The sequence below is a fragment of the Serinus canaria genome, chromosome 19 (assembly GCF_022539315.1).
Source record: "Serinus canaria isolate serCan28SL12 chromosome 19, serCan2020, whole genome shotgun sequence".
Taxonomy (NCBI): domain Eukaryota; kingdom Metazoa; phylum Chordata; class Aves; order Passeriformes; family Fringillidae; genus Serinus; species Serinus canaria.
Window position 1 is genome coordinate 6,319,973 of NC_066332.1, and position 12,196 is coordinate 6,332,168.

The 12,196-nt window shown below is 44.4% G+C and overlaps 1 protein-coding gene across 8 annotated transcripts in view; it reads right to left on the reverse strand.

Annotated features, from left to right (window-relative positions):
* The window catches only part of CUX1 (cut like homeobox 1), a 268,416-nt gene that overhangs the window by 130,601 nt on the left and 125,619 nt on the right, over positions 1–12,196 (reverse strand). For all 8 annotated transcript variants that reach the window (XM_050981835.1, XM_030232439.2, XM_030232441.2 and 5 more), the window contains exons 5-6: positions 5,181–5,318; positions 1,704–1,827 (exon numbers count right to left, since the gene is read on the reverse strand). In XM_050981835.1, coding sequence (XP_050837792.1) covers positions 1,704–1,827; positions 5,181–5,318 — 262 coding nt within the window. The remainder of the gene's footprint in view (positions 1–1,703; positions 1,828–5,180; positions 5,319–12,196) is intronic.

Consider the following 12,196-nt stretch of genomic DNA (forward strand, 5'->3'; position numbering starts at 1 on the left):
TCCTACTTTGTGGTCCCACTTATTAAAATTTTAACAGTGTAGCCACCTCATAACATAAGCTGTGAATGTTATAAAGAGTTGACTGCTATATAAATGACAACTTCAGTAGAAGGTTTTCTTGAGCATAATTTGTTTTGGAAATGTCACACACATTGAGAAAATTGTCACCAAGCACCCTCTGTTGTACAAAGTTAGTACAAGAAGAATGATACATTTCCATTTTAGTGTCATAATGAAGGAATTTGTTGCCATAACTGATGGAGTGAATAGATGCAGCAGCTGTTTCATCAGAGCTGAAATGGGTGCCAAATGCAGCAATATTATTAGCTACTCTTTAAGAAAACACACATATTTCAAAACAAATCTCACAGTGATATTTTCTATAGAACACGAGCAAAACTTTAACATGCTCACATTTCTTACATCCACAGGCAACGTTTTCTTGTTTGTGTCAGTTAAACTCATTTTTACATCATCTGGCCAGGCAGCCACTGCACTCCTTGCTAAGGGCCAGGCTGCAGGAGTTATAAAACTCATCTTTGAAAGGAGCTGCTCCAACATCTCCCAGGAGCAGTGCTTTTTACAACACTGCTTTTAGGATATTCTGCAGATCTCGGAATTGTGAAATGGCTTATGAAACTACCAGCATCCTGCCTGCACTCCATAGGGTGCACAAATTTCTCCTCCAACACTGCTGACCAGGTTAATAACTATTTATAGCAAGAATCATGTGTCAGTTCCCTTCATACTGAACCATATACTTTGAGACCTCAAAACCTCTCTTACACACACTTTTATTTGCATTCCACGACCTGCCATTTTGTTTTATTTTTAAATACATTGAAATTACAGTTGTGAAAACCACTGCTTACAAGTTGCTTATCAAATAGCAGCCACAGGTATTGATGAATCAAATAAAAAGCTTTGCATTCACTGGTAGATTCTCCTCATTTAGCCCTGAATTTAAACAACCAACCCTCCAAGTAAAAAGCTCACGTGAACTGAAGGTTTTCCACGCTGTGTTGAACACATTATAGCTTCAGTGTTATTGCTCCATGGGAGAAATAAATTCTCCAGGCAGGGAATGCAGCCTGAAAGAACTCCCTATTTAGCCCCTTGGTTTTCTCCTGCCTGATTTATTTGCCCACCAACCTAAAGATTCAAATGCTCCCTGCTCATTTGCAAAAGATCAGAAATGCATCCAAAATGTGGGTTTTTTTTAATTTATAGTAAACAATAAAAACCCTTCTTAATTTTGGCATGTAGGAAGATGCAAACCTTCCCAGGATGATTCAGGAAGACATCCCCTGCCTCAGGCATTCCCAGGGGAGCAGGGGTGGTGCATCCCTGGCCCTGGCTGGGGGTGCAGAGCCTGTGACACACAGGAATTGCCCTGGCTAATGGAGACTGATGGGTGTCAGAGCCAGGGAGGAATAAAAGCAGGTGTGCACCCTCCTGAATGTGACACCCCCACCACAGCACAGAGAAGAGACAATCTGTCCTTGTTTCACTTCCACACTCTCCTGACTGTTTTCCTGGGCAAAGCTGAGGATCAAATGATCCCATGTCAAATGCATAAATCCCAGAAGCACTCAATGGATCAGCTGTCCCCAGCCACCAGTCCTGGCTGGGAAGAGTAAACAGAAAAATACCTCTCTGCTCCTCCCCAGCACCCAGACACACACACCCACACCCACACTCACCTCTCCTTCTCTGCAAAATCATTTTGTAACTTTTGTTCCTTTTCAAGGGCTATGTTCTCTGCTTGGTTCTTCAGGGTCTGTTCATATTCTCGGATTTTCTCCTTAAGTGCTTTTATTGTAACCTCTGCAGGAAAACAATAGGGGAAGGATGAGTTTACACAGCTCCACGTGGTTCCACAACACAAGGCTTGCTTTACCCTGTAGGCTCAGTGTGTTTTAAACTTTAGCTCTTCAACTCTGACACAAAATCAATGGATATGAGTCCCTTTGGAGACCTTTTACTCCCTAAATGTTAAATTGAACTTTAAGTGTTTAGGTTGAGAAGGATCAATGGAGTTTGCTGGAAAGCAGAATGAAGAAGGTTCCTCTAACATGATTTTTTTTAAAAAAAGAAGAAAAAAAAATCAATTGTAAAATATAATATCACCTTATTGACTAGCCTAAAATTAGCTGAGTGCTGAGAGAAGATTAATAAAGTCCCAGTGCAGGTTTAAGTATGCATTTACACACAGGACACTTCATTCACCTGACTGTGCTCATGCACTAAGAGGCAGTTCCACCACGGTTCATGCACAGATGCAATCTCACACTAACTGAACACAGGGATAGAGCTCTGTTCTGCTTCCCAGCTGAGGAGAAACCCAGCAGTTGGGATCCAACTGCTGCCTTCACAGCAGGCACTGGCGCTCTGCATGTCCCAGTTGCTGTCCCTGCCTCATCCTCCACCCAGGGTTTACACACAAACATTGACAATTTGAACTTTCTGAGGGAGCCTTCCAGAGAATTTGCAGAACCCTTCCTTAGGATAAAGGAGCTCTCCTGCATTTCCCCATGGCCAGCAGTGGATGGGAGCAGATGCAGAACCCTGCAGAGCTACAGCTCAGCATCTCCTTACGTGCCCTGATCTGTTCCTATGTGAAAGCCCTGTGATCCCACCCACAGGAAAGGACTGAATCCTTATAGGGCTCAGAAGAGGAAAAGCAGCACATGCACCAGAGTATGCTTTGTAACAATAATGGAATTTGGAAAAAGCCTTGGACTGCCAGAAGACTCCCAGCAGCAACACAGTTCAGAGTACTCACATCAGGATGCAGGGGGATTAAAGATATCAGCTTATTAACAGATATCATTATTAAATTGAAGAAAAAAAAAACTTCTGGATGTAAAAAGTTTCATATTCTGCAGAAACATCTTAGGAAGACAAACCCTAATATGAGAAATAAACCCTATGGGCTTGGGGGAAAACAACTCAGTAATATCACACAAACCCACACATAATCTTTTCAAAATCCTGATGCTGAGGGTTGAGCAGGGAGCTGTGAAGCAGACAGGAGGTAGCTGGTGCCATGATCTGCTGTCTGGGCACTACCAAAGGCAGCTTGAGCCACTGTGACCACAAAAAAGGGGGGAAGAATGGTAAAAATGCTTGCCAGCAAAGCAGCTGCCTCTGCCTGAAGGAGCAGGGTTTTGCTGGCTGTGCAGAAATCAGCTGAGGCTCATTACTGAGTAACAGGCCGTGAAAAGGACACGTCACCTCTTTTTTTTTCTTCAGCAAAGGGAAATTCTTCCCTGAGATCCGGGAAGTCATACAAATCCTGATCTCTTCCTGAATAAGCAAAGGATGCTCCTTTGCACTGACAGTAGGGTGCTGCTCCTGTGGGCAAAGAGGGCTGCACTCCCTTCTGGGGATCCCTCTGCTCCAGGTGTTTGTATTTTATATAAACACCTTTAGGTTGTTCAGATATAAATCTGCAAAAATATTCTGGTATATGGAGAAGCTGAGAGCAAAATAATCTCACAGAAGTGCAGGTAATTGCACCTTGACTAAGTTTCAATGTCTGATTTTAAAAGAAAACAAAACTATGAAAAGGAACACAAGAAGTGCACAAACATGAGGGAAAACATAACTTTTGTAACAAAATCTGATTTTACCTTTAAGAACCTAACAATAGATGTGTGGACAAGCACAGCTGAATCCTCTACATTGCTTGAAGCACTAAGTGCCTTCTTCAGTGCTCAGGTCAGCTACAGCTTGTCAGGCACTGCCATTTATGCCAGTTTTGGAAGAAGTTCTTACAGGCACCGTAGAGCTCATACCAACCCTCCAAACAAAGAGATTAACTGATCAAAGCACCCTCAGCTAACAACAGCCTTTTCCCTGGATAGCTTATTAATCCCTCTTTGAAACTGAGAGTAAAACCACTGCACTGGAGTGAAAAACAACACAAAGGCTAAAGTGGGGAAACGGAAAGGAAGTTCCAGCACACCAGGGAAAATCAAAAATGTCAGTTATGAGTGGTTGTAGCAAAAAACTCTACAAGTCAAGAGCTTTTCCACTTTGTGGGATGAACCCCTATGTGATGCTTGGATGTACTGGATGCACAGCCTCAGGAAAACTCTGCACAGTGAACTGCAATGATTGTACATTTCCAGTAAAAAACACAGTCTTGCTTAGAGCACTGCAGTTCCAACATGACATCTCCTGCAGTCCAGCCCAAATCCTGGCATGCTGATACCTGTCCTCTCCAGGGGTCACACCCTCTACGTTAAAAAAAATTAATATTTCAAAAGATATAACTGTGTATGTGCTCCCTCAGCAAAAAAAGAGATTTAACAAAATCAACTTAGTTGCTAATGCAGCTTTCAAGTGTTACTTGGATGCAACAGTTCCATAACATAAAAAATAAATTAAAATTTCAATTTTTCCAAATGGCAGGACAATTTAAATTACTACCATCCAGAACTGGGCATTAAAGATGGAAATCTTCATGGATGAGCAACAAAGTGTATGGCTGAGAAGTTTTTTTCCTGGTGCAGGAAACTGAATCACAAGAAAACTTAAGCAGTCTAAAAGGCAGCAGACTTTAAATCTCATTGAGATTTTCATGTATTTTCATGTACTTTAGACTCATTAAAACTTAAATAATTTAACAGTAATAGCTTGTATTTACATTGCTCTATGGATGGTCTCCAGAGTAAAAATAAAGTGCATATGCTGAATGTATTCCAGTAGTACATTTAGATAAGTAAAAACAGTACAGAAAAAGTTCCATTTTGTACAGATTCATATGTGGATACAAAATACTGAATTTTTGTGTTTGTCTGTGCAAGCTGCACATCCTGCAAGTACCAACACCCACGTTCAGCCTGATGTCAGTAGCAGCACTGCCTCTCACAAAATGTCACAAATAACGTCAGTCAGGTGTAATTTTCAGTGCTGAAGGCTACAACCAAATATGCAGAATAACAACTCCATCCTCTGACTTGCTGCTACAGTAAATGGAACTTTCAAGAAATCCAAAGATCTGCCCAAAGCCCATCTCCACACACGAATACAGAAGTGGCCCTAATAGACTATTACACTTTCTCTACTGAATTTCAAACTACTGTCACTTCTGCCTTTAAGAAATAAAACTGAATTCAATCCCTGCCTTCAAATTTCAGTGTGCATTAGGAGCTGATATGGCTGCAACCTACCCTGATTTTTCACCTCGGCGAATTCCTTATTGTATTCCTCCAGAGTTTCCCTAAGTTTCTGGTTTTCTGTTTCAATATCGTGCATGCGTTGAACCTTCAGCTGAAGCTGCTGTCCCAAATCCAAGGCTGGAACTGGATCTGAAAAAGAAACAGTAAAATAAAATGAAAAAAAAAAGAAACAGTCAAATAAAATAAAATATAATTTAAAAAAAGAAAAAAAGGAACACTTCTGCCACCCAAGCAGTTCAGAGTACAAGTGTCCTGTTTTCTCCATTTCTCCAGCAGGGCCCTTCTTTGAGTTATTAGACCTGCACATTCCCCCATATTGTATATCCTACAAACTTAAAAAAACCAGTTATTTAATTCTATGTTCCCTTTAAACACAGAGCCAGGCTGAGAGGGCTGGAGGTGCTCAGCTAGAAGAAGAAAAAGCTCTGGGGGGACCTTAAAGCCCCTTCCAGTGCCTCAAAGGGGCTCCAAGAGAGCTGGAGAGGGACTTGGCACAAGGACCTGGAGTGACAGGACAAGGGGGAATGGCTTCCCACTGCCAGAGGGCAGGGAGAGATGGGATATTGAGAAACAATTCATGGCTGTGAGAGTGCTGAGGTCCCAGCACCACTTGTCCTGGTTGTAGCTCTCCCTGGATCCCTGGAAATGTCCAAGGCCAGGATGGACAGGGCTTGGAGCAACCTGGGATAGTGGAAGGTGTCCCTGCCCATGGCAGGGGGTGGAACTGGATGAGCTTTAAGATCCTTTCCAACCCAAACCATTCTGGGATTCCATGAAATTTTGACACAGCTTCTTCATCCTGGCACTAATCCCCAGCACAGTGTTACTGGGTGCAGACAGTCACGACATAAAGGAACGTGAGAGTTTTAAGCTTCACATTTTTTATTGCAAAATGAGAATTTTTGGGTGAAATGCAATCAAACTGCACAGCTCACTGTCAGCTACTGTCCCTCCCTAGCCTCTGCTTGTGCAGGAGTGAATTTCTGAAGCAAGCTGTGCCCTCCTGCACAGCAGAGCTCAAACAAGTTCTGTGAACATGGAGATCTGAGTGGTACTTTTTCTAATTGACAGATCAATAATAATCAGAAACATTGTGTGGATAAAATCAATTCCATGAACCTTGGGTTTGGATCTCTCTTTCTCTTACACTATTAATCAAATGTCCTCTCAGTATTAATTCTCTGATAGTCATCCCCTTCTGGTAAAGAGAGTTCTCAGCACACACCTGACATGTGCATGTGTGATTTATTCTGGGATTTCTTCCCAGTCAGGATAGGAAAAGTCTGGAGTGTGATGGACTTATAAAAGATTATTGAATATATTTCTGCTATGGGCGCCAGCATCTCTTGTGAAATGGCTGCAAAGATTTAGTCTCCTGTGGAGGAATGCTAAACACCAAACTCAGTGGATCAACAACAGTATATATTAGGGAGTTCACTTAATTTTCAACCACCACAGTCATTAATTTTTCAGACCACCCTCAGTTCCAGTCTCTGGAAACACATAATAAGTCTATTGTACCTCTGTTAACACATTAAGCATGAGCCTGTGTGTTTTTTCAATATGCCAGCGTTGTTGCATAGTTTATAAAAGAATAGCACTGGGTTATGTTGAACTCAGAGACATTCTAAGTAGCAGCCTGCTGCATTTTGTTACTTGGGTTCTTCAACAGCTTATGGCATTACCCTGTTCATAATACAAAATCTAGGTTGCTTGTCATCTGTTCTCTGTACATACATAGTTTATGACTACATAGCTTTTTCATTTATGCTTTTTAGGCCAAATACTTTTCGTTATTATTATCTGTATTAAAATATTTATAATAAATCAAACTTAAAATGTTATTGTGGCAGAGACAGGGGGGTACAGGTAAGGAATTAAATAGAGAGCTGAAGTGGCAGCAGTAGCACGAGCTGGAGGCTCTGCAGTATTTATGGATGGTCCTATTACGGTGTGGGCTGTCACAACATTCCCCTGCTCCCATGGAGGTCCCTGACCTTCCTCTGCAAGGAGTGTTTTGTCACACTCCTGCAGCTCAGCATCCCCCAAAGAGCCAGCCCAGGACATTCATCTGCTGAGCACAAAGAAAGGCCGGATTGTCTCTCCTTGGCCACGTCTTAAACTTTTACAGAAACCACGAATCCTGTCGGGCCCGGGGTCTTAAGCTTCAGCTGTGGGTATTTCTGTGAAACAGTGCCACGATGAAAGAAACTGAACTTGACAAAATTGTGGGTGCACTTTCCCCCACCCTCATTTTGACATTGTAAAAACCCAGGACACGCACAAAAGGTATTTTGCTCCTAATACACAGGGCTTTTTATATTGAAATCGGCAAAGAATTAAAAGACAAAAATAACATGGGCATTATAAAGTGAATAATGACTAAATCTGTAGTCAAATTTGCAATCCCTGAGAAGCTTTGTGTACAAAATGAAAATGCTTGCAATCTCATAATTATTCATCAGGACATGTATATTTAATTTAGCTCTATTAAAGGTTAATGTTCAAGTAGCAAAACAGCGGCAGAACAAACAAAACGTAAAAAAAGTCTCTGTGCATTAAACTTCAAACTTCACTAGAGCCTATTTGAAGGACTAATGGCCTGCAGCCACCAAATACTGCTGGAGGACATGTAAAAAAACCCCACGGGTGAAGACTTAATTTTTATAAACTGCATTAAAGAAAACTAATCGTTGTACGACAATAAAATGACCAACCAAGACATTTCGGGCGGAGAGAAAAATTGTTTCTCATGGCAAGCTCCAACATGCTCTTTGTGCTTGAAAAGCTTAAAAACCTGTTATTTCTGGAGTATTTATAAACACCAATTAACCTGAAACAAGGATAAACCTTAGAGTCACAATGGCTTTTTTCCTACCTGAGTGGAGCGGATTAAAAAGAAATAAAAATACTCTCCTTTTCCCAACACATGCATGCATGGAAAAGTATACCTTTTTATATTAACCAGGTTTGCAAAGTATGTTTCATGTCATTTAACAGGAGGTCACTGAATTTTTAAACAAGCAATGGACCAAAACTTTCGTTTCATTACACAAACAACAGGCATGGACGGCTCAAAAAAATCAACTGGCCCTGGCTTATGGAGAGAGGCAGCAAAGGAAATGCCCTTTCTGTGGTCTCTAAGAGAGAAAAATCACCTTGCTGAACACTGAAATATGGAAACCTCATCATACATTATTCCCTTGCTTTGAATTTTCTCTTGTGAAATTCCAGAATCCCTGCTGGGCACAGGGTAAATAAAAAAATTAAAAAAAAAAAAAAGAAAATTAGTAAAAGGGATCTGATCATGCAGAACTTGAAGAAGCATTTTGCAAGATCATTACTGTCTAAGAGTAGATTGAGATGTCTATTTTTACACTAAATTTAGGGCATTTTTTCCTCCTGCTTCCTATTCTGCTAGTTTTTCCTAATCCACTTGTTGCACGCCATAGCCACAGAGAAGCCCCCTGCATCCTGTGCTTGCAGGCAGCCCAGCACATCTGGATCCGATCCCTGACGAGGTTTCCTCCACGGCACCACAGCAGAAACAGAAACCACCGTATTTCCAACCCTGCAGAACCCGTTCCTGCCTCTCCTTCCCCGAGACTGAAGAGCTCTGGGCACATCCCTGCTCACTGCTGGCACACACCTCACTGTCCCCTGGCAGAGGAGCATCTGTCCCCATGAAGGAGGAGGATGGACACGTCTCAGTGGACACAGACATGAAAACAATTAATGTTACAAATGTGAAGTGATTTTTATAGCGGTTAATACTTCACATCAAACGAGCTGGTGCCACGCAGCCACAGCAACACCTCTCAGGCTGTTCTCACACCACGCACATACCCTGACAATGAATCTTTTTTCAGCAGCAGGGCAAGGAAACTTTTTTTTGCTGCTGTTTCGGTATGCAAAGTACGGACTTCACAAACAATTTTAAAAGAAACACTACGATTGATTTTGCCCGAATTACGCATTACATGAGACAGTCCCTCAGCATCCTGGGTGCAGGTTTGAGTGTCACAGTGTAAGAAAGATTTAAAGCTGTTAGAGAGTGTCCAAAGGAGGGACAGCAGACAGTGAAAGGTCAGGAGGGGCCGCACAAGGAGCGGCAGAGGGCACTTGATCAGCTGGAGGAGACTGAGGAGAGACTCCCTGGAGTCTGCAGCTCTGATCTCAGCTCTCTGTGCCAGGGAGAGCAGGAGGGAACGGCTGGAACTGTGCATGGGGAGGTTCAGGTTGGGTATCAAGAGAAAGTTCTCTCCCCGAGAGTGCACTGCCCAGGCTCTGCAGGGAATGGGCACTGCCCGAGGCTGCCAGAGCTCCAGGAGCGTTTGGACAATGCTCCAGGGATGCCCAGGGTGGGATTGTTGGGGCCAGTTGGACCGATGATCCTTGTGGGGCCCTCCCAGCCCAGGATATTCAATGTCTCTACAATCCAACCCCCACATCGCTCAGCCCAAACCCACCCGCAATCCCCGAGTTACAACAGGGCCACCGCTGACTGCCTGAACTTCCCAAGTGAATTTTGTTGAAGAAACCCCACTCCTCGCTCATCCTGCGAGCTGAGGAAGGCACAGCTCCCAGTGCCAGCAGTCCCATCCCGTGTTTACACCGCGGGCGCTCTCGCAGCGTTGCCCTCCCCGGTCACTACGGCCAAAATGGCCACGGCTGCCCCCGTGCCCCTCGCCCGCTGACATCCCACTCCCGCCCGCCTTCCTTTTCGCCAGGGCACTCTGGGCTAATGTAATCATACGATTACATAATTAACCCAGCTGTCTCATTAAGAAAATCAACTGGAATTCAGGGCATAATTAGTCATACAGCAATTAGCATGCTGATGAGCAACTGATGAAAAGCTGTCTCGATATAGAGTATGCTGGGACCACCCTCGTTATTTAAGGAGAGGGGGGAAAAGCCCACCTCGGCTCATGGAAAAGGAGCTCCTGCGGGACAGGGAATGTTTAAAGTTTATGTTTAACCCTTCGGCCGTGGTCGTTGCTGCGGTGAGGGGTGAGGACCCCCGAAAACACCGAGGGGCTGATGGCGGGGTTTGCCAAACGGAGTGGAAAAACGGTGTCATTGTTTAAATGTACAATTTGCAGCACGCAGGGCCAAATTACCCTCTCTCCCCATATATATTTATATAAATATATATATTTAACCCCAGGGCTGCGGAGCGCTGCTGGGCGGGAGCAGTCCCCAGGAAGGGGCTGGGACAGCCCCGCCGGGAAGGAGCACCGGGACCCCTGAGGGACTGCCCGGAGCCCCGGAGGAACAGCCCGGACCCCGGAGGTGCTGCCCGGAGCCCGGGAGGGAAGGCAGGGACCCCCCAAAGGGACTGTCCGGACCCCCGCGGTGCTGTCCGGACCCCCGGAGTGACCGCCCGGACCCCGGAGGAATCCCCGGCACCCCCGGCCGGCCCCGGCCCGGAGCGCGGCGGGGAGAGCGGCAAAGCCCGGCCTGGATCGCAGCGCGGGCGGATCGGGCGGCGGCCGCGGGTGCCGGTGCGCTAACGGGGGGCTCCTCACACGCTGTAAAATCACCACAAACGGGGTCTTTCCGTGCGGTGAGACCCCCACGGATGGGCCAGGGGCTGCACGAGAGCGCAGCGCTCTGCTCTTCGCTGCCCGAGGTTTGTTCTTGGCTTATTCGCGAAATACGTTCACAGAAATCCCAGAATCAGAATGATTTGGGTTGGAAGGGACTCATCTCGTTCCATCCCCTGCTATGGGCAGGGACACCTTCCACTAGCCCAGGCTGCTCTAAGCCCTGTCCAGCCTGGCCTTGGACACTTCCAGCAATCCAGGGGCAGCCACAGCTTCTCTGTGCCAGAGCCTCAGCCCCCTCACACGGAACAATTCCTTCCTCATATCTAAATTAAACCTCTTCTCTTTTCCTTTGAATCTATTCCTTTGGTATCATAACATGGAGCTCCTAAAGAGCCTCTTCCAAAACAAAGGACTTGCCTTTTAATAACCCCCCCTCCTCCCTCTTCATTTACAGGCCTGTAACAGTGGAAACGATAAGAAAGCAAGTTATGAAACAGTGCCAGAACTACAGGGGCAATTAATAATTTATATCACTGGAAATGTGTTTCCTAAGGTTGGGATCTAAAAATAATTCAAGGAAGGCAACATGTCTCTTTCAACGCGACTGAATTTCTGCTGCCCAAACCCCGCTGTAAGCAAAGCTCTGGGCGATCGCTCACCAGAAACACCCACACGAAACGATAAGGGAGGGGAAAAAATAATAATCCTCCTAAAACACAACTTTATTAACGCAGTTTAACTTTTTCAAAGAGCCAGGAGTTCAGCCCCGCTGTCACAATACTTTGGTCACAAAGTAAAAGAAGTTTTTTCCCCGTTCCTAAATGCAGCACTGCTCTTTGCTGAGGAATGATCCCTGGATTACAGACACGGAGAAGCTCCATGAGCTTCTGATGCAGTAACTGCTTTCGTGGGAGACTGAAAATAATCTGAAAATGTGTTTTAGAAAAAATAATAATTACATTGTAGCTTTTGAATATTCAAACACCTCACAGCATACTTAATTAATTCATTAATTATTCCCCAGAAATTTCAGGGGTAAATTGAAATAGCCTAGAGAGACTGAGACAAAGATTTCATGGAATAAATGATAGCTTTGCTCCCGTTCCCCTATGACTCTGGTAGCCCAGGGACAGAAGAGTTATAGCCGTAATTCCATTTGAAACAAAGCTCATCATCTCTCCAACTCCTCACTTCATAAAAACCATGAAAAGGTTCTACCTTCAATCAAGAATTATACATATTTTCTTACTCTCCCATCCCACAGGGCTGGGATCTGTGACTTCCTTTTATTTTTTCCCACTTTTTAACAGCATTCTCCTCACCCTCCGGCTGTCAGAGCGTTCTGTGCAGGCTGAACCGGGGAATTCAAAGTGCCCACAAGAGGGTGAGGGACTCTCATTTTCCTTACCAGAAAAAGAAAAAAAAAAAAAAAAAAGCCGAATCCCAAATTCTGCC